A 27382-nucleotide genomic window follows, 5' to 3' on the forward strand; every position below is an offset into this window, starting at 1 on the left:
CAAGGAAATGCGGAGGCACTCCTCGCAGGCTTGGAAAGATGGGCCTTTGACCAGTAAGTCGTCTAGGTAGGGAAGCACGACTAGACCCCGGGAATGCAGAATGGCCATGACAGCCGCTATGACCTTTGTGAAAACTCTGGGGGCGGTGGCGAGGCCGTGAACTGAAAATGTTCTTTGCCGACGGCGAAGCGAAGGAACCTTTGATGAGGTGGGAAGATTGGGATGTGGAGGTACGCATCCTGGATGTCGATGGATGCTAAGAATTCGCCTTGTACCATCGAGGCAATGACGGAATGGAGGGATTCCATCCTGAAATGGCGGACTTTAACAAATCTGTTCAAGAGCTTTAGGTCCAGGATGGGTCTTACTGTTCCATCCCTTTTGGGGACCATAAACAGATTTGAATAAAAACCGCGAATGATTGTCCCGTCTTCTGGGACAGGGACAATCATTCCGTCTTGTCGGAGCGACTGAATGGCCTTGGAAAAAGCCCGAGCGTGCATTCCCGCTTCGGGAGGGCGGGAAGCGAAAAACCAGGTTGGAGGTCCGAGGGAAGGTGCAGTCAACCTCAATACACCGCCCTCTTGATGAGGGGGTGGAGAGGAACTGAGGAGCTCCATGCAGCACCGCTGTTCCACAGTGGTGGTGCAGAGGGAGGGCAGCTGGACTGTGCTCAGGGAAAGTGCCTCTGTGTATCCTAAGGGTTCGCATCCCTAGGATTTCACAGGGCCAGTTCACGGCCGAACATCCCATGTCGCAGGACAGGGTACGGGGAGTAAACTCGCCGTGCTTGCTTGTTGGTGTTTCGGGGGAGATCGGCCCCCTGAAAAGGGTCAGTCGCCCCCTTCGTCCTCTTGTGCAAAGATAAAAAATACAAATTAAAAAATAAATAAAACGTCTGGAAAAAAAAAAAAAAAAAAAAAATCAGACGCAGTGTGCCTTCTGCGGACACTAAGCAAGAACTGGTATTATCCGGAGCCAGTGGGTGGTGTACACTGCAGAGGAGGAGCTAACCATTTTTGTATTTACTTAGTGTCAGCCTCCTAGTGGCAGCATACACCCACGGTCCTGTGTCCCCAATGTGGCGATGGAGAAATGGAGAACCCATTCCGTTATGTGGACTGGTGCCGAGAAAGATGAGGGAAGAACGATGCCCTCATAACTGTGGGAATACAATACCACCTTGGTAACAACAGATGGGGATTGCCTGTAGACAACCTTGCCTTGATGGTAATAAGGGATAAGGGCTGAAAGAACAGAGCGGCTAGCTCCGAAGACTCGTCAGGAGGAGATCGCAGAGAAAAAAGGGCGATGTTCCCTGATAGTAAAGTCTGTCCAGATCAAAAGGAGCCTACTGTAAGACTCCCAGGATCATTAAGGTCCCAAAGTTCTAATGGTATGCGATAGGGAAGAACCACATGTGAAGACTCCCTGCGAGGAAGTCCATATTTGCAGTTTTATTGCACTAAGACGGAAAAATACTAGTTCAGCAAAAGAGAAAAAACCTGACATGGTCAGTGCGGATCTCCTAGGATCACTGGGGCCCTTCCTGCTTCCGAAAAGATCTCGGAAGTAGTGGAAGAGGGGTGAAGGAAACTGGTACCATGGAAGAACCAGAGCATGCACTGCGATGGCTTTTGGACCTGGAGGTCGACCCATGAACTTAGAGTAAGACGGATGTGATGGAAGACTTCCGGGTGAAGTTCCCATTCACATGAGGCGGGACCCTGATGGCGTCCACCGCCCAGAGTTCTACACCTGAGATGTGTAGTGCTGAGATCACCAGATGATAGATCGTGGCCCAACAGAGAATGTGAGGTACCTCGGCCATGACGCCCGACCGTGGGTACCTGCTAGATGATTGACGTATGGCACAGACGTGGGATTGTCAGATTGAATCGGATGGGGTGACCCGCCAGAAGGCAGTGCACCTGCTGTAGAACTAGCTGTACCGTTCGGATCCCCAGAACAATGATCAGGAGGAGAGGACTGGCATCGGTAGTCACTAATAACTGGGAGAAAGGCTCTTCCCTGGATAAGGAAGGAGCTCAGAGACTACCCTCTGAAAGTCTGACTGACCTGCAGAAAATGAGAGCAGCAAAGCAAACCACTTCTATTGTCGTCACCAATTTTCCTCAGAACACTCCTAGCAAATTGAATGGAATGAGTGAACAAGTGCGCGAGCTCCCTGTTGAAGGGCCACGGCCTTGTCTCAAGAAAGAATCAGCAAACTTATTAATATTCCAGGATCATGCTCAAAAAGGATATCTGCTGGGCTGGAAATGAGGAAAAAAACTTGTCTAAGTTTAGCTGCCAGCCCAGGAGAGAGAGAGTATCACAAGAGATATAGACGACTCAGCGCCGGGCTGAAGGAGCGGCTAGAAAGTCGACCAGGTAGGGCAGGATGACCACGCCTCTAGGGTGCAAGAGGAACATGACAGCCCCATAACCCTTGGGAACACTCTGGGTGCGGTAGCAAGGCCAAAGGACAAGGTGGTGATTTGAAAATGCTGTTCGCGAAAGGGAAAGCGAAGGAATTTTGAAGAGGGAAAAACATAGGAATGTGAAGGTAAGCATCCCGAATGTCGGTGGATGCCAGGAACTCCCCCTTTTTTCGTTGAAGTAATGGCTGAGCGGGGGAACTCCATCCGAAGAAGGAGGACCTTGTCAAGCTTGGTAGAAGTTTGAGGTTAAGGGTCGGTCTTACTTTTCGGTGCCTATTTTGGAACCAAGATCCCTTAGATCTAGACCGTCCTGGACAACTGATCCACTACTGGTTGGGTCTATAGGAAACCAAAATAGTTAATGTCTCTGACCAAGAGACCATTGCTCTAGCAACACATGCGGCGGCTAAGGGAGGGTAGAGCGCTGAACTGGAGGCTGCAAGACGGAAAAAACTAGTTTTGCCATCTGACAGTTGGTTGTATTTTTAATTGATGATCCATCGGGTAGGGATACTGATAGGTATACAGGATATTCTACCCGGTTAAAATGCCAACTGGCAGAATGCGCGGCTGCATGCAGAAGAAGGAAAAACCGTCTCTTACTATCGCCGCTCTCTTTTGACGGTGCGGAGATAAAATGATGAACCCTCAATCCACCATCCTCTTAACAGAGAAGTGGAAAGGGATCCTCTGCCTTCTTGCATCATCTGCTAAATAGTGGAGATGCAGAGGGGGTGTTTAAACGACAAAAAAAGGAGCCTCTATACATCCACAGAGTTAAGGTCCCTGGGTGTCATGGCTGGTTGTCCGGCGTTAGGCCTGGCTGTAGAAGAGTATACATGGAGGCGACACTCCGTGTGCTCGTCTATTGATGGTGTGGGGAGATTGGTGTCCTTTAAAAGATAATAGAATGTTGGTACTCCAGCTCCGATAAAAAAGTGAAGTCTTTATTAATCCAAAATGGTTAAAACATAATCCTTACAGTCGGTGGACCAAACAGGTGTTTGTAGTAGTTATGGCAACGCGTTTCGACCTGGATCGGTCTTACTCATGCCAGGTCGAAATGCGTTGCCATAACTACTACAAACACCTGTTTGGTCCACCGACTGTAAGGATTATGTTTTAACCATTTTGGATTAATAAAGACTTCACTTTTTTATCGGAGCTGGAGTACCAACATTCTATTGGATTTGCTGCTGCTGGACGTCCAGGTCAGGACGAACTCCCGTGCTCCGTACCTGCTGGTCTGGTTGGTGAGCTGGCTATGGCTTTGTAAGCCGTTTTTCTATTTATGTGTTGGTCCTTTAAAAGAACCAGTCGCCCTTAAGAATCAGACCAGGCATGGCATCTCAAGTCTTAGGTGGGAATACGTGGAGGGAACACCCCGCGTGTTTGCATATTGGTTGAAAAAGGATACCGCGCTTGCAGAGGTTTCTGTCCAGTGGATCGCTTATCCGGACGCTCCCTGTCGGGGTGAATGGCAGATGCTCTGCGAGGGAGTTTAGTTTCCTCATGAGGGACACTGCGTGATCTAGACTAGAACCGAAGTCCTCGTCAATCTACAGAGATTGGTTGATGATATAAATAGGCGAACCCATCCTTTTCTGAAGTTCTGGTGAGTCCAGAACCAAGGCAATATCCGATCCATATTCAGAGACTTGTTCTCAGCAAATCATTGGTGATGAATTAGGAAATGAAACTTCCGTTTTCTAGGCGTGTGTACGTTTCTAGAATATTTGCGGCCTCTGCTAGCCGACGGCTTTAAGACCAGGAAATACTGGTCATGTGGCTTGTAGACCAAGAATACTGACCTTGCGCCTTTAAGACCAGGGAATGCTGGTCATGTGCCTTTAAGACGAGGAATACTGGTCATGCGCCTTTAAGACCAGTAATATTGGCCATGCGCCTTTAAGACCAGGAATGCTCGTCATGTGCCTTTAAGACCAGGAACGCTGGTCATGTGCCTTTAAGACCTGGTAATACTGGTCATGTTAAGCAAAGGGGGAAGATGCAGGGGAAGAGAGCAGTACTTCCTTACCCGGATGCAGAGTCGTTGTGCCCCTTTAATACAAAACCATCGCCCCTGTGTGTGTGTGTGCCGGCAGGGTGGACCAAGATGGCCACCGAAGTTGCAGAGGTGGTAAAGTCTCGCAGAGAGCGAGAGGTGCCAATTCGGGGGCGGGGCCACATACATGATGTGGGCGGAGCCTCTCGTGACTTCCATGAATAAGCCCAAGCCGGGGCTTAAATTTCTGCAGCCAGCGTCAATACCAGCATTGCTGAGGGAAGCGATCGCTCCCGTGCCAGGGAAGAAGCGCCAGAAAAGGTGGGTGGAGCCGCCTTAGTGCGGGCGCAGCTTCCGGGATGCGGCCTACACATCGGCCGAAGCCGGGGGCTAAATTTTCGCAGTCGGCCGGAGCGTTACCTCAGGAAGGTGGGCCACAGGGAAGCTGAGACTGCCTGTCAGCATGTGAATATCCTACTGCAGAGGCCATCGCTGACTGAATCCACTCACCATCGGTGCACGTCCCGGCATGGAGCCGCCGCGATGACTGGGTTTTAGCGCTGAGGAAAGCGTACGCACTCTACTGTTCTGCTGCAGGTGCAGCGTGGACGGTGCAGGGATAAACCTCAATCCACCATCCCTTTGTTAGGGAGGTGGACAGGAACCGTCCGCCTTCTTGAGCCATCCGCTTTCACAGTGGTGGGACAGTGGGGGCTGCTCGGACGCCATAGAGAGGGGCCTCTGTACATCCACGGAGTTCAGTCCCCAGGTGGACAGGGCCAGTTGTCCGGCATTAGGCCTTGCTGGGGAAGAGGGTACGTGGAGGCGACACTCCAAGTGGTCGCCCGTTGCTGGTGTGGGGAGATCGGGACCGTGAAGGAACCGTTGCCCCTAAAGTGAGCTCAGGCATGGCTTCAAACGTCGCAGGAGAGGGTACGGGGAGACGACACTCTGCGTTCTCGCCTGTTGATGGTTCAGGGGAGATCGGAACCTTGAAAGGATCCGTCGCCCCCTTCACTCCGTTAATTAAAAAATAAAAATTTACAGAAAAGTAAAAAAATAAAATAAAAACGTTGGGGTCTGAACCAGACCCGTGTACCTCCTACAGACACTAAGCAAGAACTGGTTAGCCGAGAGCCAGCAGGAGGGTGTATACCGCAGGGGGAGGAGCCGAGAGCCAGCAGGAGGGTGTATACCGCAGGGGGAGGAGCCGAGAGCCAGCAGGAGGGTGTATACCGCAGGGGGAGGAGCTGAGAGCCAGCAGGAGGTGTATACTGCAGGGGAGGAGCTGAGAGCCAGCAGGGGGGTGTATACCGCAGGGGAGGAGCTGAGAGCCAGCAGGAGGGTGTATACTGCAGAGGAGGAGCTGAGAGCCAGCAGGAGGGTGTATACTGCAGGGGGAGGAGCTGAGAGCCAGCAGGAGGGTGTATACTGCAGAGGAGGAGCTGAGAGCCAGCAGGAGGGTGTATACTGCAGGGGGAGGAGCTGAGAGCCAGCAGGAGGGTGTATACTGCGAAGGAGAAGCTGAGAGCCAGCAGGAGGGTGTATACTGCAGGGGGAGGAGCTGAGAGCCAGCAGGAGGGTGTATACTGCAGAGGAGGAGCTGAGAGCCAGCAGGAGGGTGTATACTGCGGAGGAGGAGCTGAGAGCCAGCAGGAGGGTGTATACTGCAGGGGGAGGAGCTGAGAGCCAGCAGGAGGGTGTATACTGCAGGGGGAGGAGCTGAGAGCCAGCAGGAGGGTGTATACTGCAGAGGAGGAGCTGAGAGCCAGCAGGAGGGTGTATACTGCAGAGGAGGAGCTGAGAGCCAGCAGGAGGGTGTATACTGCAGGGGGAGTAGCTGAGAGCCAGCAGGAGGGTGTATACTGCAGAGGAGGAGCTAACCTTTTTGTACTTAGTGTCAGCCTCCTAGTGGCAGCAGCATACACCCACGGGCTGTGTCCCCCAATGAGGCGTAGGAGAAAAAGTTTTTTTTCACGTTGAGCATGGATTCTTCATCATTTCCTTGATTGTTTTCCTATAAATACTAGGTTATAATGTTATATTTCACTGTATTCCCCCCTATCATCCGCACTTTAGCAAAGATTAAGCTTGTTTGGTTATGCGCATGAGCGTGTAGCGTACCCTTCCTGAAATGCCGTATCATGTGACTCGCTTGCTTTCCAGCATGCAGTCCATGGCACACGATTCAGGAAGTCCCTTTGGCATATAAGGGACAGAGGGGCATAGCGAGCCGCCCATACCAATGAGCGGTCTCTCTTCCTCTCCACGTCATCAGACTCGGATAACACCAATGCACTTCCTTCTCTCCACTGTCATACGCTGCCATTTGATTTGAACAGCGGCACTATACAATATCCTGCCCCCCAGCTTGTTAGGACATGGCCCCGGAAGAAGTGTGAGCGAAACGGCATTGGGGTTGGTCGGCACGCCACTTCACTCTTTTCCCTTCTGGCCTTTCATACTATTATCGAGGTGATGTACCTGCTATTAATAAATATAGATAACATATAGTTATCTATATATTATGTTAGGTATACACACACTTAGTATGCTGATATTATGATTCTATTGCTGTGTATACTTCTTTTGAAGCAATAAATATATTCAGTATGTCATTATGAGACTGTTGTTGCATGTAGAAAGTAATTACTTTTTAATTACTGACCAATGCATTTTATTGAGCTCACATATACGTGCCATTTGCTGATTTGAGCAATAGATTTATGTGGGTGTTATTGATTACAGTTGCTGACTTTAGTTGCTAAAAATTACTGTAATAGGGCTCTCTCTATCCACTTACATTTTGCACAGGCACTTTATTACTGATGCCCCTTATAAATATAGGACTCCCTTGGATAACTCCTTTTGGCGTTTCCATATATTACCCCTGCATTATACTTTTTTCAGCATACGGGTTTCATTAATTCTAATGCCTTATCTGAGCAGATGCAATTTTGCTTTATTAGGTGCTTCCCTCTGTTTGGAGGTGGTTGGTTGCCCTGATTTTTCCTTCTTCATGAATAGTTTTATATTAATAAATATTACATTTTAAAATGTAGCTAGAATTTCTTATCCTGTGGCAATATATTCCAGTTGCTAGAATTTATGTTCATATGCCTTTATACATAAAGTCAGGTCTGAGACACGGGGTAGACATCATTAAATGTCAGCACTTAGGGGAGAGGGAGAAAGCTGCATTTTCTCCACAGCAGCGGAGTCATGTATCTGCACTGTAAGTTATATTTGTAGGACTGATCTCTTCCCATGCACTACATGGTTACAGAGCAGTGCTTTTTACACAGATCTGTGGGGAAAAAAGCATGAAATGGAGTACAATAATGTATTACTGAACAATAATAGATAGATATGACAATAGATCATATAACTGGAGGTGAGGGAGGCACATCTAGAAGTCTTATCTTGGGCACCAACAGAGATGGTCCATCACTACAACATTTTAGTTCACTTTAACCAGTCTTCTTTAGAACAGAGGTTTTACCTTTTCATCCCACTGCCAGACTCGCCACAAGTCATTGATGTTTAGTTCTGGTTCCACATACTCTTTTCTATAAAATGCAATAAAGGGCACCTGGAACACAAAATCATTATGAGCAGGAAATCGTCAAATCAAAAAGAATTGTGACATTTAAGTTCAAGTCCATTAGAATACTCCAATAATGGAGATCACATACCTCAAAGTGTTGATTTCTCATAAAATTCAGAGCTTCTCTAATTTTTTGTATGGTGCTTGGTCCCTTGCGGCCGAAGTTGCTTCCAACTTGACCACGTTCCAAGTAATCACAGCTTTCCTGTGAATGTGAAAATGTTACTATGAGGATTTTCAAAATGGGGCGGCTACACATTTACATTTCTGTAGTTATGCAATTCTCTAGTTTATTAACAGATTAAGTGGTTATTAGTGTTGTGACAAATTAATTCAGAGTAAAAGTCATTTTCTATAGACATTACCTCTGAGCCTGGATTACAAATCCACAAATGTTATTTTATGAATGCCATTAGAAGAATAATACCCGTTAGGGACTCACACAATAGATTAAAGGGTTATTTTCATGGTCACAAATTGTTAAAATTGCAAAGTACTAGTAAAAACAGGCAACTGTGCAATTTACTTGATATTAAACATCCTTGCTCAGGAACAAGTACAAGTAATCAAGTAAACAAGTAATCATTGCTTACTACTCCTTGACTAGGTTAGCGGCCACCTTAGCAGCCCATGAGCGGTAGCTGGTTTCCTGGGCAATGAACGCAGTATTAGAATTTACAAGCGATTGTGAATACAGCTTGTAAGCGCTGCTGAGAAGCTGGTCGGATTGCATGTCCTGGCCATTTTCAGTACCACTGCACTCCTCTGATGTGGCAGAGGCAAAGTTGCTTCACATAGCAGCATCTAAGGGTGCAGAGTTTTGGAGGGGTGGCAGCGCTACATTTCCGAACTGTCAGATGACCAGGAGCACATCAGCCCTCAGCAATTAGGAGGCAGGTAAGGCACCTGCACAACAGTGATGAGACAACCCCTGTAAGGCCATAGCTGCTGTACCTTTACAATGGGGATAGATGAGGTTACTGACTAGAACGACAGGCAAAAGGCTTCCTGTAATTAACCACTTTCCACCAAAAGGGGAGTACATGAGTTCAGGTAAGTTTTACAATTCTATTTAATTTATTTTAGTTATATAGCGCCATCATATTCCACAGCACTTAAGAAATATTATCACTTGCCCCATTGGGGCTCTGAAGTATGGGAGGAAACACACACAACCTACAAACTCCTTGCAGATATTGTCCTTGGTGGGATTTGAACCCAGGACACCAGTACCATCTCTACATTGAATGTGCACCAATATTTATATTACCTGCTGTGAGATTGTTGGTGTTGAAAATGCATTCCTATAAATCCAGTCAGCCTCCTCCTCCAGTTCTTCATCTTCGGCAGCTTTAACAGGTATAGTCCGTAACTGCAATTGTAAGAAAAACATATTATATCCACACTATTACAATCAAATAGACAATGATGGAATAAAGCGATAATGGTTAATTGAATGACCTTTCGGTTTTTAAAAACTAACTCAACATGTATGGATTTTTTTTATATCTTGCAGGCACTTTACATGCCAGCAGATTAGTGGGGAAAGCCCATGACTTCAGATCATATCCGTATTCTGCTCAGTGTGTGCACTCTTGCAGTGCAGTTTTTTGAGCAACTAGGAATGGTCTCAGGAATCAGACCCCCACTGACCTGCCGATATGTAAAGTATCTGCATAAACCTTTAGGCCCTCATTACGCAATTTACCTGGAATCTCTCGGGCAGATCTGTGGTCCGGATCTCATTGTCTTGGTCAGTTAAGTGACTGCTTTCAAGTTCACTTGGCTCATAGATTTCAAAGATGCTGCGTCGGCTCACGCGCTTCTTAGCGGTTTTCTTGGGTCGGACACGAGTCTCTCCCTCCGCCTCTTCGTCCTCATATTCATACTCTTCCATTTCCTCATCATCTTCATTGTATTTTTCAAACTCTTCATAATCAAAATCTACACCAAAGATCTCCTGTGCTTCTTGCAAAGCACTGAAAGAAAATTATAAATGCTAAGAGCAAATAACAATACATTGAAAGGACCCAAAGCCCTTCATCTTGTGTATAAGCAAGGAACAGATTCTTATCAGTCATGAGTCGTTAGGGTACCGTCACACTAAGCGACGCTGCAGCGATCCAGACAACGATGTCGATCGCTGCAGCGTCGCTGTTTGGTCGCTGGAGAGCTGTCACACAGACAGCTCTCCAGCGACCAACGATCCCGAGGTCCCCGGTAACCAGGGTAAACATCGAGTTACTAAGCGCAGGGCCGCGCTTAGTAACCCGATGTTTACCATGGTTACCAACGTAAAACGTTAAAAAAACAAACTACATACTTACCTTCCGTGTCTGTCCTCCGGCGCTCTGCTTTCCTCTGCACTGTCAGCGGCGGTCAGCCGGAAAGCCAGAGCGGTGACGTCACAGACAGCTGAAGGTAAGTATGTAGTGTTTGTTTTTTTAACGTTTACGCTGGTAACCAGGGTAAACATCGGGTTACTAAGCGCGGCCCTGCGCTTAGTAACCCAATGTTTACCCTGGTTACCAGTGAAGACATCGCTGGATCGGCGTCACACACGCCGATCCAGCGATGTCAGCGGGAGATCCAGCGACGAAATAAAGTTCTGGACTTTCCTCAGCGACCAACGATCTCCCAGCAGGGGCCTGATCGTTGGTCGCTGTCACACAACGATTTCCTTAACAATATCGTTGCTACGTCACAAAAAGCAACGATATCGTAAACGATATCGTTATGAGTGACGGTACCTTTACTGCAGCTGCTCTGTTATGTTATTCAGTTACTTACGCATCAGCATATCCTGGAAGCTTCTTCCTCCATTTGGGTTTTTTTAGTGGCTGTCCATCATCATCAACAATGAAATCATCAATGTCTGCAATGTATGGAAGGGTGTTCTGTTAGTTCTCAATAAGAAATGTGCGCATATAACTTGAAAACATTGATGGAAATGCTTACCAGATTCCTCATCCTCCTCCTCCTCCTCTTCTTCAGCGGCAATAACTGGCTGGTCACCTGAATCATGTCGGTCCTCATCCTCACCATCCTGGAAGATTTCCTCAGCAATTGCTTCTTTTTCATGTTCCTCTTTTCCAGCATCTTCTTCGTCGTCTTCATCATCTGACATTTTTTTCACTCGACGGAATTTTTGCTGTATTGAAAAATGGCCGTATATATTGTATAACATGTTCTTACATAGAGATGAAGACAATTCATGTTTTGCGCTTGGGGAAAAAACAAATCTAACTCAACGCAGCAAAACGGGTTGCCTCATGAAGACCAGCCCTTCTCAAAAGATAGCCAGCACATTAACTGCTCCAGCTGGTCATAGAAGAAAAAAAAATGAATGATTACATCCTGGCCATTCAGATGATGTTCATATGTTCTAATTTAAAATTATAGATGGAGGTAGCACATACGAGATAATGTAACAGCAGAAATAAAACCAAATAGATTCACTTACACGTTTCACTTTAACACCCAAGTTTTCTTCAATGAGATCAAAGTCTTCATCTTCCAGTCTGTCATCAAAGGCTATATAGAGAAAAAAAAATATTGCAATGTTCTAGGATGAGGTTTGTACAGAGAGGACTTTGAGCATCTCCCACTCCATCAACAATACACTTACTGCGCTTTCTGGTTTTGTGGCCAATTTCATCGTCTGAGCCTCCAGACTCACTTCCAGCATCCTGCTCCTCCTCCTCTTCATCCTCATCATCATCGTCATTGATAAAATCTTTTAAATTTCCTTGTTCGTCCTGGTCATCTGGATTTTCGTCTTCCTCCTCTTCATCTAGAAGGAGCAAAAATGTAAATCATATTATATGTGAATATGGATAAATCTGCCCTCTTGCTGTATGGATAAGATAGACAATAGTTGGTCATAAACCAACCTCAGTAGTCAGGACAGCATCGATCCAACATTACTGCCACTGACCGTAGGAATATTAATATCTTATCAAGTGACAGGTTCTGCAAAAAGGTGGCACACAAAAAAATACAAGAGAGGGGGTGGGAGGGTATAAAAGGTAACTAAAGAGCATTTGCGCAAAACTTTTTAAAACTCACACGCCACAAACATTTTGAGAAAAAAAAAAAAAAAAAGTACACGCACATTCCCACATTGGCAAACATGAAAAAACAGGCAATCACATTAAACAGACTACTAAAAGGGTGCAATTTAAAAGATCAAAGACAATAAAAAAAGGCTAAAAACAACAACGGCTTGACAAAAAGAGGCGCAAATGCAATAATGAATTGGGCCACAAAAAATGCTTTGACTGGAAGAGCTATGGATTAGTTATAAACGAGAAGAGCAGGTTGGAGGGAATGTTATAGCCGATTCTACTTACCATCATCATCTTCAACAAACTTCTTGCTGGATCTCTGAACCACCTCCCCTTCATTGTTGTATTCCTCCTCAGATTCCTCTGCTTCGCTTTCCACAAAGTCTGACATAGTTCTTCTGTTCATGAGCATCAAAAAGATAAGACAGCGTGTTATGATCGCAAATAAACAAAATGAGGTGAAATTTCTAACAATTGTCTCCTTTTACACAACGCAGTGTGAATGTGCTCACAATCAATCCCCCATGCCCATTAGATAGCTGTTACACAATGGTTTGGACCACGGCTATCTCTCCATCTCCCAACGAGTGAGCGCCCAGTGTCCTCTATGAGACCTCTATGGTTTATCTCCAGAGCACAGAAGGATAGAAATCCAACCAGATATTTCATCTCCTCCCTACATCTGTTGGGGAGAGCTGGGAAGCCCCCCACACAGATTGAAGGAGCTGTCCAGTTCAAAATGACAAGTCTGCAGTCAGCCACTCTGTGTGACTGCAGACTTGTGAATCCTCCCAGCACATGCCCTGCCATAATGTGTCGGTGACAGCGCTGGGATCGGCAGTCAAGTAGCGATATGCGTGCAGAAGCTCATCTCATACACTTTTTGGGTGGACATAGACCATGGACAATATTAGTGAGTTCCACCACACCATCACACGGTTTATTATTTGCACACAACTTGGCGATACAGGTGTGACGAGAAAGTAAGCATATTATGAAATGCACTGATCAAGTAGGAGAAATTCAGATATGGGATAATCCCAAATTTCCACACCTCAAAAATCTACTAGACCAAATTTTCTGGAAGCAATACAGAACAACAATGCTTAATCAGATTTTTGAAAATGAAATTTTATTATCATATGAACAAATTCATATAAAGTTTGGGATCCCCAATAGGGATTTTTATAGACATTTGCAAATGAGACATGCCACAATGCACCAGCTTCCATTTCCTAGGATGCGACTATCCAGATATCCATTCATAGGAGTGCTAACAACTCAAGGACCACGGGCGTAACATCCTCCATATATACCGCACCTTTCTACTGAACTCCAGAATTGCTTCTACTCAACTTGCTGTCGAGAGTAAATGGCGGTAATTAATCCCCTCCATCACTGATGATGATCAGTGGAATGATGCTCTAGAGCAGGGGTCCCCAACTCCAGTCCTCAAGGCCCACCAACATGTCATGTTTTCAGGATTTCCTTAGTCTTGCCCAGGTAATAATTGCATCACCTGTGCAATGCAAAGGAAATCCTGAAAACATGACCTGTTGGTGGGCCTTGAGGACTGGAGTTGGGGACCCCTGCTCTAGAGACACATACGATGGTGTCACCGGCTGCAAATAATAGGTTCATTCAACTTTATATACTTCACCAATCCTACTTGACCCCAAGTAGACTACATAGATTTGGCAGCCTGGTAACTGATGAATGTCATAGGTGCAGGGAATCGGGAGCAGATTTCTGGCATCTTATTTGGAATTGTGGGATAGTACAAAGATACTGGAGTGAAGTGATAACTACATTAGGACGGATATTTGGGATACCAATTGATCGTAGTCCAGAGCTGTGTATCTTAGGAGTTGTGGATGAAGAACAGTGGGTGCATTACGACAGAACATTTCTCCGGGAAGATCTATTTATGGCTAGTAAAACAATAGCATTAAGGTGGATGGGGGTAGGCCTCCTACTATTAACCCCTTTCTGACCTCGGACGGGATAGTACGTCCGAGGTCAGATCCCCTGCTTTGATGCAGGGCTCCGCGGTGAGCCCGCATCAAAGCCGGGACATGTCAGATGTTTTGAACAGCTGACATGTGCCCGTAATAGGCGCGAGCGAATTGCAATCTGCCCGCGCCTATTAACTAGTTAAATGCCGCTGTCAAACGCAGACAGCGGCATTTAACTACCGCTTCCAGCCGGGCGGCCGGAAATGACGTCATCGCCGACCCCCGTCACATGATCGGGGGTCGGCGATGCTTCAGAATTGTAACCATAGAGGTCCTTGAGACCTCTATGGTTACTGATCGCCGGCAGCTGTGAGCGCTCACAGCACACCTGATTTTCAGCTACATAGCAGCGAACAGCAGATCGCTGCTATGTAGCAGAGCCGATCGTGCTGTGCCTGCTTCTAGCCTCCCATGGAGGCTATTGAAGCATGGCAAAAGTAAAAAAAAAAACAAAAAGTAAAAAAAAATGTGAAAAAAATAAAAAAAATATATAAAAGTTTAAATCACCCCCCTGTCGCCTAAAAAAAAAGCATTAACCTGATCGCTAAACAGCGTAACGAGAAAAAAATTTGAAACGCCAGAATTACGTTTTTTTGGTCGCCGCGACATTGCATTAAAATGCAATAACGGGCGATCAAAAGAACGTATCTGCACCAAAATGCTATCATTAAAAACGTCATCTCGGCATGCAAAAAAATAAGCCCTCAACCGACCCCAGATCATGAAAAATGGAGACGCTACGGGTATCGGAAAATGGCACAATTTTTTCTTTTTTTTTTTAGCAAAGTTTGGAATTTTTTTTTCACCACTTAGGTAAAAAATAACCTAGTCATGTTAGGTGTCTATGAACTCGTACTGACCTGGAGAATCATAATGGCAGGTCAGGAATCACACCATCTCTCCCATAACGCACCTATCTCATAATGCTATGACTTCATCTATCTCATGACATGAACCCTGACGTATATCCCTTCCAGTATATGAAAGTGAAGGTATATGTAGACTTAAGGAGTGTGGGTTTTTTCATTATGACCTGAATTGGTACGAGTTCTGAATTCTGATAAAGAACCTGTTAATTTGCGTGTCCAATGCTTTGTAATGGAAATGGTCTTAATATATTCTGTTTGTTTGCTTTTCCTTATTTGTTTACTCCATTACTGAGTGTGTGATGTTACTTACATGTTATTGTGGAAGGTGACTGTATGGATCATTCCGACTTTACTCTGCACTGTTCTATGTTTGTGACCTTATCCTGTGGAATCTTTCAATAAACAGTTTAAAAAAAAAAAGTATGCCATATGCATGCTCCCAGGCAGAACCCAGGAAGTGGGCACAGCTTCACTCCATACACTTGTATAGAGTTTGATCAGAGTGTGGAGAATAAATGTCTCCACCTTGTCCAGTCTGTCCAGTCCAGTGTGTGGAAATCAGACTGCACTCATGTCATTTGAGTGCATTCTGATGTTTCCCACGCACTCGTTGATTTGCATGGACGAGTGGGATACGAATATCGGGTCAAACTCAAACATGCTATGATTTCCCCAGACCGGCTTTTTCCAAGGAAAAAAAATTGGACATGTGCGCACAGCTCCACAGAATAACATGGGGACGAGTGCTGTCCATCAAAAAGGCGGACACCACTCAACTGATTTTATGGTCGTCTACATGAGCCCTTAAGGTACTGTCACACTAGACGATATCGCTAGCGATCCGTGACGTTGCAGCGTCCTCGCTAGCGATATCGTCCAGTGTGACAGGCAGCAGCGATCAGGCCCCTGCTGGGAGATCGCTGGTCGGGGAAGAAAGTCCAGAACTTTATTTCGTCGCTGGACTCCCCGTAGACATCGCTGAATCGGCGTGTGTGACACCGATTCAGCGATGTCTTCACTGGTAACCAGGGTAAACATCGGGTAACTAAGCGCAGGGCCGCGCTTAGTAACCCGCTGTTTACCCTGGTTACCAGCGTAAAAAAACAAACACTACATACTTACATTCAGCTGTCTGTCCCTTGCCGTCTGGTTCCTGCACTGACTGCTGGCCGTAAAGTGAAAGCAGAGCACAGCCACAGCGGTGAGTCACCGCTGTGTGACTCACCGCTGTGCTGTGCTTTCACTTTCACTTTACGGCCAGCAGTCAGTGCAGGAACCAGACGGCAAGGGACAGACAGCTGAATGTAAGTATGTACTGTTTGTTTTTTTACGCTGGTAACCAGGGTAAACAGCGGGTTACTAAGCGCGGCCCTGCGCTTAGTTACCCGATGTTTACCCTGGTTACCGGGGACCTCGGGATCGTTGGTCACTGGAGAGCGGTCTGTGTGACAGCTCTCCAGCGACCAAACAGCGACGCTGCAGCGATCCGGATCGTTGTCGGTATCGCTGCAGCGTCGCTAAGTGTGACGGTACCTTTAGACACATATGACCCACCACCAGACCAGGTATTGTACTCTGTATAAGGACCATGAAATATGCTTGTGTGAACCTGAAGGGCAGATTAAAATAATAAAAAAATGGAATGCTTAGGGGAGCAGCAGAAATAATATAAGAGGAAACCACTTTTGACAGGTCCTCGGTCAGCAGGATATTGGACCCATATAATACTTATTACATTCATACTTTGCTTGTATTATATCATTGGGGCATTTTTGAGAAATCCATCCTATAAGTTAATCACAAGGACAGCGGGGCAGTTGCTGCACTTTCAGCTCTGCTGTGCTCTCTCTCCACCTTTCCTCCACCGGCCTCGGTCTTTGCTAGACAAGTCACTCTTCTCTCAGTCTCCCTTGTCAAGATTGGCATTGCCAGGGTTGGTTTCATGAAAAGGGGCAGCCCATCTGGGGGGAGCTCCCGATGTCACTGTGGAGCCGATCCACTGATCTTGGAGCATCAGCACTGACCGTTCTGGCCAAAGCATGTGTTTATCATGCAAGAGAAAACCGCTGCATGTGAACATACCCTTACAATTCCCAGAAGGGAACAAAGAAAAGAACAAAAAAAACAGAGCCTGCACAGCATGGCCAAAATGTTACTGTCATTAATACGAAGTACAGAAGCTTCTGTTTATGAACACAATACTATTAGCTCATAAAATAAGTACAAGTTGGAGCAACGTCCGACAAGCCTACAACGTGCAGTAACCACTGATCGACCAAACCGCTGCACGACCAGCTCTACCCTACCTACTGTATCCTCACCCATCCCTTGTAGATTGTGAGCCCTCGCAGGCAGGGTCCTCTCTCCTCCTGTACCGGTTATGACTTGTATTGTTTAACCCCTTCATGACCTTGGGATTTTTCGTTTTCCGTGTTCGTTTTTCACTCCTCTCCTTCCCAGAGCCATAACTTATTTTTCCGTCAATTTGGCCATGTGAGGGCTTATTTTTTGCGGGACGAGTTGTACTTTTGAACGACATCATTGGTTTTAGCATGTCGTGTACTAGAAAACGGGGAAAAAATTCCAAGTGCGGTGAAATTGCAAAAAAAGTGCAATCCCACACTTGTTTTTTGTTTGGCTTTTTTGCTAGGTTCACTAAATGCTCAAACTGACCTGCATTATGATTCTCCAGGTCAGTACGAGTTCATAGACACCTAACATGACTAGGTTATTTTTTACCTAAGTGGTGAAAAAAAATTCCAAACTTTGCTAAAAAAAAAAAAAAAAATTGCGCCATTTTCCGATACCCGTAGCGTTTCCATTTTTCATGATCTGGGGTCGGTTGAGGGCTTATTTTTTGCGTGCCGAGATGACTTTTTAATGATAGCATTTTGGTGCAGATACGTTCTTTTGATCGCCCGTTATTGCATTTTAATGCAATGTCGCGGCGACCAAAAAAATGTAATTCTGGCGCTTCGAATTTTTTTCTCGTTACGCTGTTTAGCGATCAGGTTAATGCTTTTTTTAGTTGATAGATCGGGCGATTCTGAGTGTGGCGATACCAAATATGCGTACATTTGATATTTTTTTATTGATTTATTTTGATTGGGGCAAAAGGGGGGTGACTTAAACTTTATTTATTTTTTTTTTTTTTTTACTTTTGCCATGCTTTAATAGCCTCCATGGGAGGCTAGAAGCAGGCACAGCACGATCGCCTCTGCTACATAGCAGCGATCTGCTGTTCGCTGCTATGTAGCTGAAAATCAGGTGTGCTGTGAGCGCCGTCCACAGGGTGGCGCTCACAGCTACCGGCGATCAGTAACCATAGAGGTCTCAAGGACCTCTATGGTTACAATTCTGAAGCATCGCCGACCCCGGTCATGTGACGAGGGTCGGCGATGACGTCATTTCTGGCCGCCCGGCCGGAAGCGGTAGTTAAATGCCGCTGTCTGCGTTTCACAGCGGCATTTTGCTTGCGCCTATTACGGGCACATGTCAGCTGTTCAAAACAGCTGACATGTCCCGGCTTTGATGCGGGGTCCCGGCTTTGATGCGGGCTCACCGCTTTGATGCGGGCTCACCGCCGGAGCCCGCATCAAAGCAGGGGATCTGACCTCGTACTATCCCGTCCGAGGTGAGAAAGGGGTTAAGATTATTGTACTTGTTTTTTATGTATACCCCTCCTCACATGTAAAGCGCCATGGAATAAAAGGCGCTATAATAATAAATAATAATAATAATAAACATCCCATTAATGCACGGGCTCCATCTCTGGGTGATGACCTCCTGCAATTCCTATGTCAGTACAAACATAAAAACCTCTCGATGGCAGTCATGCTAGACCTGTAATTCATGTGCACAGACCCTGTATAAAAGCACACAGCCCCTCGGATTGTGTGTTCGCTGTAGCTTCACTTCTCCCTCACAAATGCCAAATGAATGAGTGGGAGAAAAAAAAAAGATTTTTGTGTACTCACCGTAAAATCTCTTTCTCTTAGCCTCTTATTGGGGGACACAGGACCATGAGTGTTATGCTGCTGTCCACACTAGGAGGCGACACTATGCATAATCTGAAAAAGATTAACTGTGGCTCCTCCTCTGCAGTATACACCCCTGGAGCCATCCCATTTGCCCAGTTTCGCCTCAGGCCTCTCCAACTAGCCATCCTCAGGTCCTGGGACAAAAACCCTCTCTCGACAGGGAGTTCCGGCTAACGTCGTCAACCAAGAGGTGCCTGCACTGGTGGCTCAAGCCAACCTCTCTAGCAAAGGGGAAATCCTTTCTCACAGGTCAATGGAAGGTTCTGACCACCGATGCGAGCCTGACTGGTTGGGGTGCAGTGCATCTACACCACAGGGCACAGGGCAAGTGGTCCCCAGTGGAAGCGACCATGCCCATCAACATCCTGGAAATTCGTGCCATCCTCCTGGCATTGAGAGCCTTTCACTTACTGGCAGCCTCTCACATCAGAATACAGTCGGACAATGCCACAGCTGTGGCATATGTGAATCACCAAGGGGGGATCCGCAGTACTCAGGCGATGCGAGAAATGTCACATATCCTCCACTGGGCAGAGGACACAGGGTCGGTTCTTTCGGCGGTCCACATTCCAGGTGTGGACAACTGGGAAGCAGACTTCCTCAGCCGACAAGAAATAGACTCGGGAGAGCGGTCTCTCCATCCCGAAATTTTTCGCCAGATTTGCCATCGCTGGGGGACCTCGGATGTGGACCTAATGGCATCCCACTTCAATGCCAAAGTCTCCAACTTCATGGCCAGAACACACGATCCGCGGTCGCTCGGAGCAGACGCTCTGGTTCTGGACTGGACCCAGTTCCAGCTTCTGTACATTTTTCCACCTCTCCCCCTGATATCCAGGGTGGTGAGGAAGATCAAGCAAGAGGGAGTTCCAACCATCCTAATCGCACCGGACTGGCCCAGACGTACATGGTACGCCGACATCATACAACTTACAGCAGACGCCCCCTGGTGTCTCCCCGACTGCCCCGATCTTCTATCACAAGGCCCGTTCTACCACCAGAACTCGGGGGCTCTCAATTTGACGGCGTGGCCCTTGAGACCTGGGTTCTAACCCAGGCAGGGCTCTCGCCGGACGTCATTGGAACCATGATCAGGGCACGGAAGCCAGCCTCTGCCAAGATCTATTACCGTACCTGGAAAGCTTTCCTTACCTGGTGCGAATCTCGTGGCCAGACTCCACTCCCTTACTCCTTACCCAAAGTACTTGGTTTTCTCCAATCGGGTCTGGATGCCAGGCTGTCCCTGGGCTCGCTTAAGAGCCAGGTGTCAGCCCTCTCAGTACTTTTTCAAAGGCGCATTGCTACCAAACCGCAAGTAAGGACTTTTCTTCAGGGGGTTTCCCGATTGGTTCCCCCCTACAGACGACCACTAGAAACGTGGGACCTCAACCTGGTCCTGACAGCATTGCAGGAACCACCCTTCGAACCCCTTAAGGAGGTCCTGCTCCGCCTTCTATCTCAGAAGGTGGTTTTCCTGGTGGCAATCACCTCGCTACGCAGGGTGTCTGAACTGACAGCACTCTCCTGCAGACGGCCCTTCCTGGTTTTTCACCAGGACAAGGTAGTTCTCCGTACGGTCCCATCCTTCCAAAAGGTTGTGTCCCACTTCCACCTCAATGAGGAAATTTCACTGCCATCCCTTTGTCCGGTCCCGGTTCATAGAGTGGAGAAGGCTCTGCATACGCTTGACCTTGTCAGGGCATTGCGTATATATGTATCTAGGACTGCATCCTTCCGGAGGTCTGACTCTTTTCCTTCTTCCGGAAGGCTGCCGCAAGGGTCTTCCAGCTTCCAAAGCTACCCTTGCCAGGTGGATCAAATCCACCATACAAGACACCTACCGCCTTAAGAATTCTCCTCTTCCAGCCGGTATTACGGCACACTCTACACGGGCAGTAGGGGCCTCCTGGGCCATTCGGCACCAGGCTTCGGCACAACAAGTGTGTAAGGCGGCCACTTGGACTAGCCTACACACGTTTACTAAACACTACAGGGTTCATACCCAGTCCTCAGCGGACGCGAGCCTGGGTAGATGTGTTCTGCAGGTGGCGGTGCCCCAAGTGTAGCGGCCTGTCTGCACAATATTCGTCCATTGCTTCCCACCCAGGGACTGCTTTGGGACGTCACATGGTCCTGGCCGTTGTTACTGTCGAGTTCTCATATTGTTTGCTTGAGCTCGCACATAGTTGCCTTCTTATAGGCATGGTTATGTTATTCATGTCACGTTCCTCCTACTGCTTTTGCACAAAACTGGAGAAGGCTGACGCCATCCAGTGGCTTCTATTGCTGCCCCCATCCTGCCGAGGACTCTCATGGCAAACCGGAGAGATCGAGGGGGTCTGCGGAGGAGGGTGCGAACTCCTAGGTGAAGAGCCAGTGCATTGTCCTTGGGAAGGAGCACTAGACCCCTGGAGGTGTTGAATAGCATTCCCAGGAAGGTCAGAGAATGACTCGGGGTTGGTGATGACTTTTGTAAGTTGACTGACCAGCCCATGCGACTCAAGAGTGTCGATTGTAATTGAGACGCTGAGCTCGCAGTCCTTGAAGGTGGGAGCCTTCATGAGTAGATCGTCCAAGTATGGAATGACTACTATGCCTCTGGAGTGCAGGACGTCCATGGTGGCTACCATGACTTTGGTAAACACTCTGGGAGCCGTGGCGAGTCCGAATGGGAGAGCCACGAACTGGTAGTGGTCCTGGTCTATTGCGAACCTGAGAAATCTCTGATGGGCAGGAGCAATCGGTATATGCAGGTATGCGTCTTGTATGTCTATGGAGGCGAGATATTCTCCCTTCTTCATGGACGCAATGATGGACCGAAGAGACTCCATGCGGAAGTGACGGACCCGTATATATTTGTTGAGTTGTTTTAGGTCCAGTATGGGCTGTACACTGCCTCCTTTCTTGGGGATTATGAATAGGTTGGAGTAGAACCCTCGGAAGCGCTCGGCCGTGGGGACCGATACTATGACTCCTGCATGAAAAAGCAAGGAGACCGCTTGTCGGAAGGCACGAGCCTTGGTTGGGTGGTTTTGGGGGGACAGAGGGGAAGAATTGATCCGGTGGGTTGGAGGTGAACTCTATCTTGTATCCGGAAGACACTAGTTCCCTGACCCACCTGTCTTCTGTAATAGGCAGCCAGACTTGATGAAAGAGCTAAAGTCGGCCGCCTACGGGTGTGGTGTCTTCCGGAGTCTGTGAGTCATGATGAGGAGAAAGTCTGAGATTTTCCTCCTCTGGGCTTAGATTGGGCTGCTTTTGACTGCCAGGCCTTGTCCGAGCTTTGTGTCGACCGTGAGTTGTCCCTCCGTGGGGAACGGTTATGATTTTGTGCTGGACGCGAGACGGACCAGCCCGAAGAATTCCGAAAGGATCGGAATCGAGTGCGTTTAGGTTTCAGTTGGGGAAGAGAGGTACTCTTACCCCCGCTGGCGTTGGATATCATCGTGTCTAACTGTTCACCAAAAAGTCGCCCACTGAGGTAGGGTAGGTGCATGAGGGACTTCTTTGAGGCTGCGTCCGCTTTCCATTCCCGCAGCCAGAGGATACGCCGAATTGTGATGGTGTTTGATGCTATCCCCGCTTGACCCCTTGCTGAATCCAGAGCTGCATGTAGCATGTAATCTGCTACGACTGCTATTTGAACCGCTTGGTCCCACAGCTAAGGAGCGGATGCTTGGAGGCCAGCTTGTATATTTTTGGCCCAGACCAGAATGGCCTTGGCAGCCCAAACTGAAGCGAATGCGGGAGACAGGGATTCCCCTGCGGCCTCGAAAATTGAATGAGCCATGCGTTCTACCTGCCGGTGTGCTGCGTCCAGGGCCGTATTTAGAGTTTCTGCTGTCCTAGGCACTTTTCGTACTGCCTCCACAATTGGTGTGTATGACTAATGCAGACACTGTCAGTGACTTAGGCTACTTTCACATCAGCGATTTTTGCCATTAACGGATTACTTACGGCCTTACTGCGTTCAGCCTCTTTCATTCCCTATGGGACTTGCAAACAAGTGCGGCACTTGCGGTTTTGCAGCGATCCGGCAAATGCGGTACTTGCAGCAACAGAAAAAAAACCTGCTGCTAGCAGTGTTTTTTGTCTCACCGCAAGTGCCACACATGTCCGCAAGTAGCCATCACTACCTGTCCCTGCACCTTGCTAGCTCATTCCTAACCATCCCTCTCTGACCTAAAACTACACTATAAAGCTTTAGAAAAACAATTAACTGACATATTCCTACGATAATGAGGGCTCCAGGATACGGCGTAGAATGGGACGGGCAGTCTCCGGGTCTCCATTCTCTCCTTACAGTATTATAATATTCAGTCACTATGTGGTGGCAATATGTGGTATGGTCATGGTGGGGCGGTACTTGTAGGTGTATAATGATTTGTATAGGGGAACGCTGAGTGAATAGTGATTTGTATGAGGGAGAGTGGGGTAGATATTGATTTGTATGGGGGAAAGCTGGGTGGATACTGTTTTGTATGGGGGAAAGCTGAATGGATAGTTTTGTACGGGGAAAGCTGGGTGGATAATGACTTGTATGGGGAAAGCTGGGTGGATAATGACTTGTATGGGGGAAAGCTGGGTGGATAATGACTTGTATGGGGGAAAGCTGGGTGGATACTGACTTGTATGGGGGAAACTGCCTTACATTCTATTTGTTCTGCTCTCCACATTCCATACAAACAGTAACAAAGGAAACATGTATAGGTGGCTGAATTAACCAGCTCTTTAGTCTGAAGTGAGCAGCTTGTGATTTCCTCATGTGCATTTACACAGAGTAATCAGTGCGTTTCCATATAAAAGGCCATAAGACTCTGCAGCCAGAAGCCCGCAGTGAGCGCTCCTTCCATTCACTCTGCAGGTTGACCCTAGGTCACAACCCTGTCACAGATCTCCAGCAGCTCCTAGGAGAACGGTAGAGACTAGGTCCTGCTCATAAGCACCCCCCCACCCGGGCCCCCTTCCTCCTCTGCAGCCAGCAGTACCTGCTAACCGGAGCCTTTAGGGCTAATGTGGAGGGAGACTAGGATGGGAGCGGGCTGTTGAACTCTCTGCCCTCAGCCATGGCCAGACGGAGCTCCCTCTTCATTCTGGTAGTGAAAGGGAAGAACTTCAACTTACCGGTCAAGGACATGTAAGTAGCTCTGGTGCCCACAGAGGCGTGGAGCTGCTGTCGGCTGGGGAACATGGGCAGGGAAGGAGTGGGCTGTTTCCGGGGTCAGGCTGCCAAGTTCACTAATGATTGTTGGTGGGTGGACTGAAAAGGACTTAAAAAAAAAAAAAAAAAAAAACCCTTGCTCAGGTGCCGCCCCCTGCATCCTGGCGCCCCTAGGCACGTGCCCTCAAGTGCCTAGTGGCAAATATGGCCCTGGCTGCGTCCCTGAGGGTTGATCTATCTGGCTGTGAAAGGAGGGTCTGTGCTGCTAGTCTAGAGACTGGGGGGTCCACTTCGGGTGGGTCTGTCCATTCCTTGGTATCCTTCTGCGGGAAGGGGTACCTCGCCTCCAGATATTTGTGATTAGCAATTTTTTTTCTCAGGCTGTGAGAGATGCTTTTTAAGGATTGCCTTAAACTCTGGGTGGTTAGAGAAAACCTTAGGTGGCTTCAGGAGGTCCTTCAATAGAAATCTTGTGTTCTGGGGCCTCTGGTGGCAGATCAGAAATGTCCAGCACCCGATGGATGAGATTATGTCCTCAACTAAAGGTACCTTCACACTCAGCGACGCTGCAGCGATACCGACAACCATGTCGATCGCTGCAGTGTCGCTGGAGAGCTGTCACACAGACAGCTCTCCAGCGACCAACGATCCCGAGGTCCCCGGGTAACCAGGGTAAACATCGGGTTACTAAGCGCAGGGCCGCGCTTAGTAACCCGATGTTTACCCTGGTTACCAGCGTAAAAGTAAAAAAACAAACACTACATACTTACCTTCCGCTGTCTGTCCCCGGCGCTCTGCTTCTCTGCACTCCTCCTACACTGGCTGTGAGCACAGCGGCCGGAAAGGAGAGCGGTGACGTCACCGCTCTGCTTTCCGGCTGACCGATGCTCACAGCCAGTGCAGGAGGAGTGCAGAGAAGCAGAGCGCCGGGGACAGACAGCGGTAGGTAAGTATGTAGTGTTTGTTTTTTTACTTTTACGCTGGTAACCAGGGTAAACATCGGTTTACCAAGCGCGGCCCTGCGCTTAGTAACCCGATGTTTACCCTGGTTACCCGGGGACCTCAGTCCAGCGATGTCTGCAGGGAGTCCAGCGACGAAATAAAGTTCTGTACTTTCCTCAGCGACCAACGATCTCCCAGCAGGGGCCTGATCGTTGGTCGCTGTCACACAGAACGATTTCCTTAACGATATCGTTGCTACGTCACAAAAAGCAACGATATCGTTAACGATATCGTTCAGTGTGACGGTACCTTAACGCTGTATTGTATAACACTGTATTGCTAGGGGGGGATTGGGATCAGGGACCCCTCGGTTTCCTTGTCTGAGTCGGAGTCACAAATGCCTTCCGAATCCTGTGTATCACTGAGGTGTCCCCTGCTGGGTGAGCTTACAAAGGTGACATTAACCCCTTATTACCCCATATCCCACCGCTATAGGGGAGTGGGAAGAGAGGGACTAAGTGCCGGAATTAGCGCATCTTACAGATGCGCCATTTCTGGGGTGGCTGGGGGCTGGTAATTTCTGGCTATAAATTATAGGGGGACCCCACGTCATTTTTTTTTTTTTGGGGGGGGGGGGGGGGGGGGTCACCGCTCTGCTTTCCGGCTCACAGACAGTACAGGAGGAGAGCAGAGAAGCAGAGCGCAGCGCTGGAGGACAGACAGCGTTAGGTAAGTATGTAGTGTTTGTTTTTTTTTACTTTTAGGATGGTAACCAGGGTAAACATCGGGTTACTAAGCGCGGCCCTGCGCTTAGTTACCCGATGTTTACCCTGGTTACCGGCATCGTTGGTCGCTGGAGAGCGGTCTGTGTGACCAAACAGCGACGCTGCAGCGATCCGGATCGTTGTCGCTATCGCTGCAGCGTCGCTTAATGTGAAGGGGCCTTTACTGAACTGCATGCGGATTCTAGACTATTTTATCCTTTGTGTGGTGGATTATATATGGAACTTTTGTATTTTTGCCTAAATAAAGGTCTTGGAATTGTTTACTATACTCTAGCTCTGTTGATTGTGCAATACCGGAGAAGGACCCCGTGACACTATTATCTATCGTATCAATCTATTATCTATCGATATAGCTATCTAAATATCGATAGATATTTATAGATAATAATAATAATAATAATTTTTATTTATATAGCGCCAACATATTCCGCAGCGCTTTACAAATTATAGAGGGGACTTGTACAGACAATAGACATTACAGCATAACAGAAATACAGTTCAAAACAGATACCAGGAGGAGTGAGGGCCCTGCTCGTAAGCTTACAAACTATGAGGAAAAGGGGAGACACGAGAGGTGGAATAGATAGATAATAGATACGATAGAAAAGATAGATCGCTAGATAATAGATACATCTATCCCATATCTACCTATCATCTATCTGTGTGTGTAAACTTCATTCTTCAATGGAGTATGTAAATGAAGAGGTTGGACAAGAAATTACATCACAATTTTTGTTTGGGTATATCTTTATTTAGCTTACAAAAACACACACAAATCCGCATGAAAAAAACGCATCAGAAACGCAGGTGACCTACCAGTGACCTAAGGTGCAGATTTTACCTGCATCAAATCCTGACCGTGGAAACATACCCTTAGGGTACGTGTCCACGTTCAGGATGGCCGGCGGTTTGGATGGAGCGGCAAACTCGCCCCGCCCCCTTCTGGGGACGCGATGATGCCGGATGTGTTCATTGCACACATCCGCTATCATCGCACCCCACACATAGGGCCCTGTGTTATACCTTGCGGCGGCGCAGCATCGTCGCAAGGTAAACGGACATGCTGCGATCTAAAGAGATGCGCCGCATGTCCGGAATCACAGGGCCACCGGATGCGTGTTACCACGCATAGTGGAGACGGGATTTCATTAAATCCCCTCCACTATGCTATAACATCTGGACACTGCGTGTTTGATGCTGCATCTCTATGCAGCGTCAAACACGCAGCGTTTCCTGAACATGGAAACATACCCTTACTATTTTAAAGTTATGACAGTTTCTTCTCCTGTTCTTATTAATGCAGCTCTCCAATTAACACAATGGCTATTGGAAGAAGAGAATGTGACCAGACCAGTCTATCAGCCTCCTCTATTTGGAAAAAGCTGGTTTACTATTACTATTGGAGGAGACTGATGGACTAATATGGTCCATACAACATTAAAAGTTT

The 27382-nt window shown here is 47.5% G+C and overlaps 1 protein-coding gene across 1 annotated transcript in view; it reads right to left on the reverse strand.

Annotated features, from left to right (window-relative positions):
• Positions 1 to 27382, reverse strand: part of SUPT6H (SPT6 homolog, histone chaperone and transcription elongation factor) — a 66480-nt gene that overhangs the window by 38241 nt on the left and 857 nt on the right. The window contains exons 2-10 of the mRNA XM_069761225.1: positions 12409 to 12521; positions 11685 to 11849; positions 11520 to 11590; positions 11015 to 11207; positions 10847 to 10931; positions 9765 to 10035; positions 9327 to 9428; positions 8145 to 8261; positions 7952 to 8041 (exon numbers count right to left, since the gene is read on the reverse strand). Coding sequence (XP_069617326.1) covers positions 7952 to 8041; positions 8145 to 8261; positions 9327 to 9428; positions 9765 to 10035; positions 10847 to 10931; positions 11015 to 11207; positions 11520 to 11590; positions 11685 to 11849; positions 12409 to 12514 — 1200 coding nt within the window. The 5' untranslated portion in view covers positions 12515 to 12521. The remainder of the gene's footprint in view (positions 1 to 7951; positions 8042 to 8144; positions 8262 to 9326; positions 9429 to 9764; positions 10036 to 10846; positions 10932 to 11014; positions 11208 to 11519; positions 11591 to 11684; positions 11850 to 12408; positions 12522 to 27382) is intronic.

Source organism: Ranitomeya imitator, chromosome 3 (assembly GCF_032444005.1).
Source record: "Ranitomeya imitator isolate aRanImi1 chromosome 3, aRanImi1.pri, whole genome shotgun sequence".
NCBI lineage: Eukaryota > Metazoa > Chordata > Amphibia > Anura > Dendrobatidae > Ranitomeya > Ranitomeya imitator.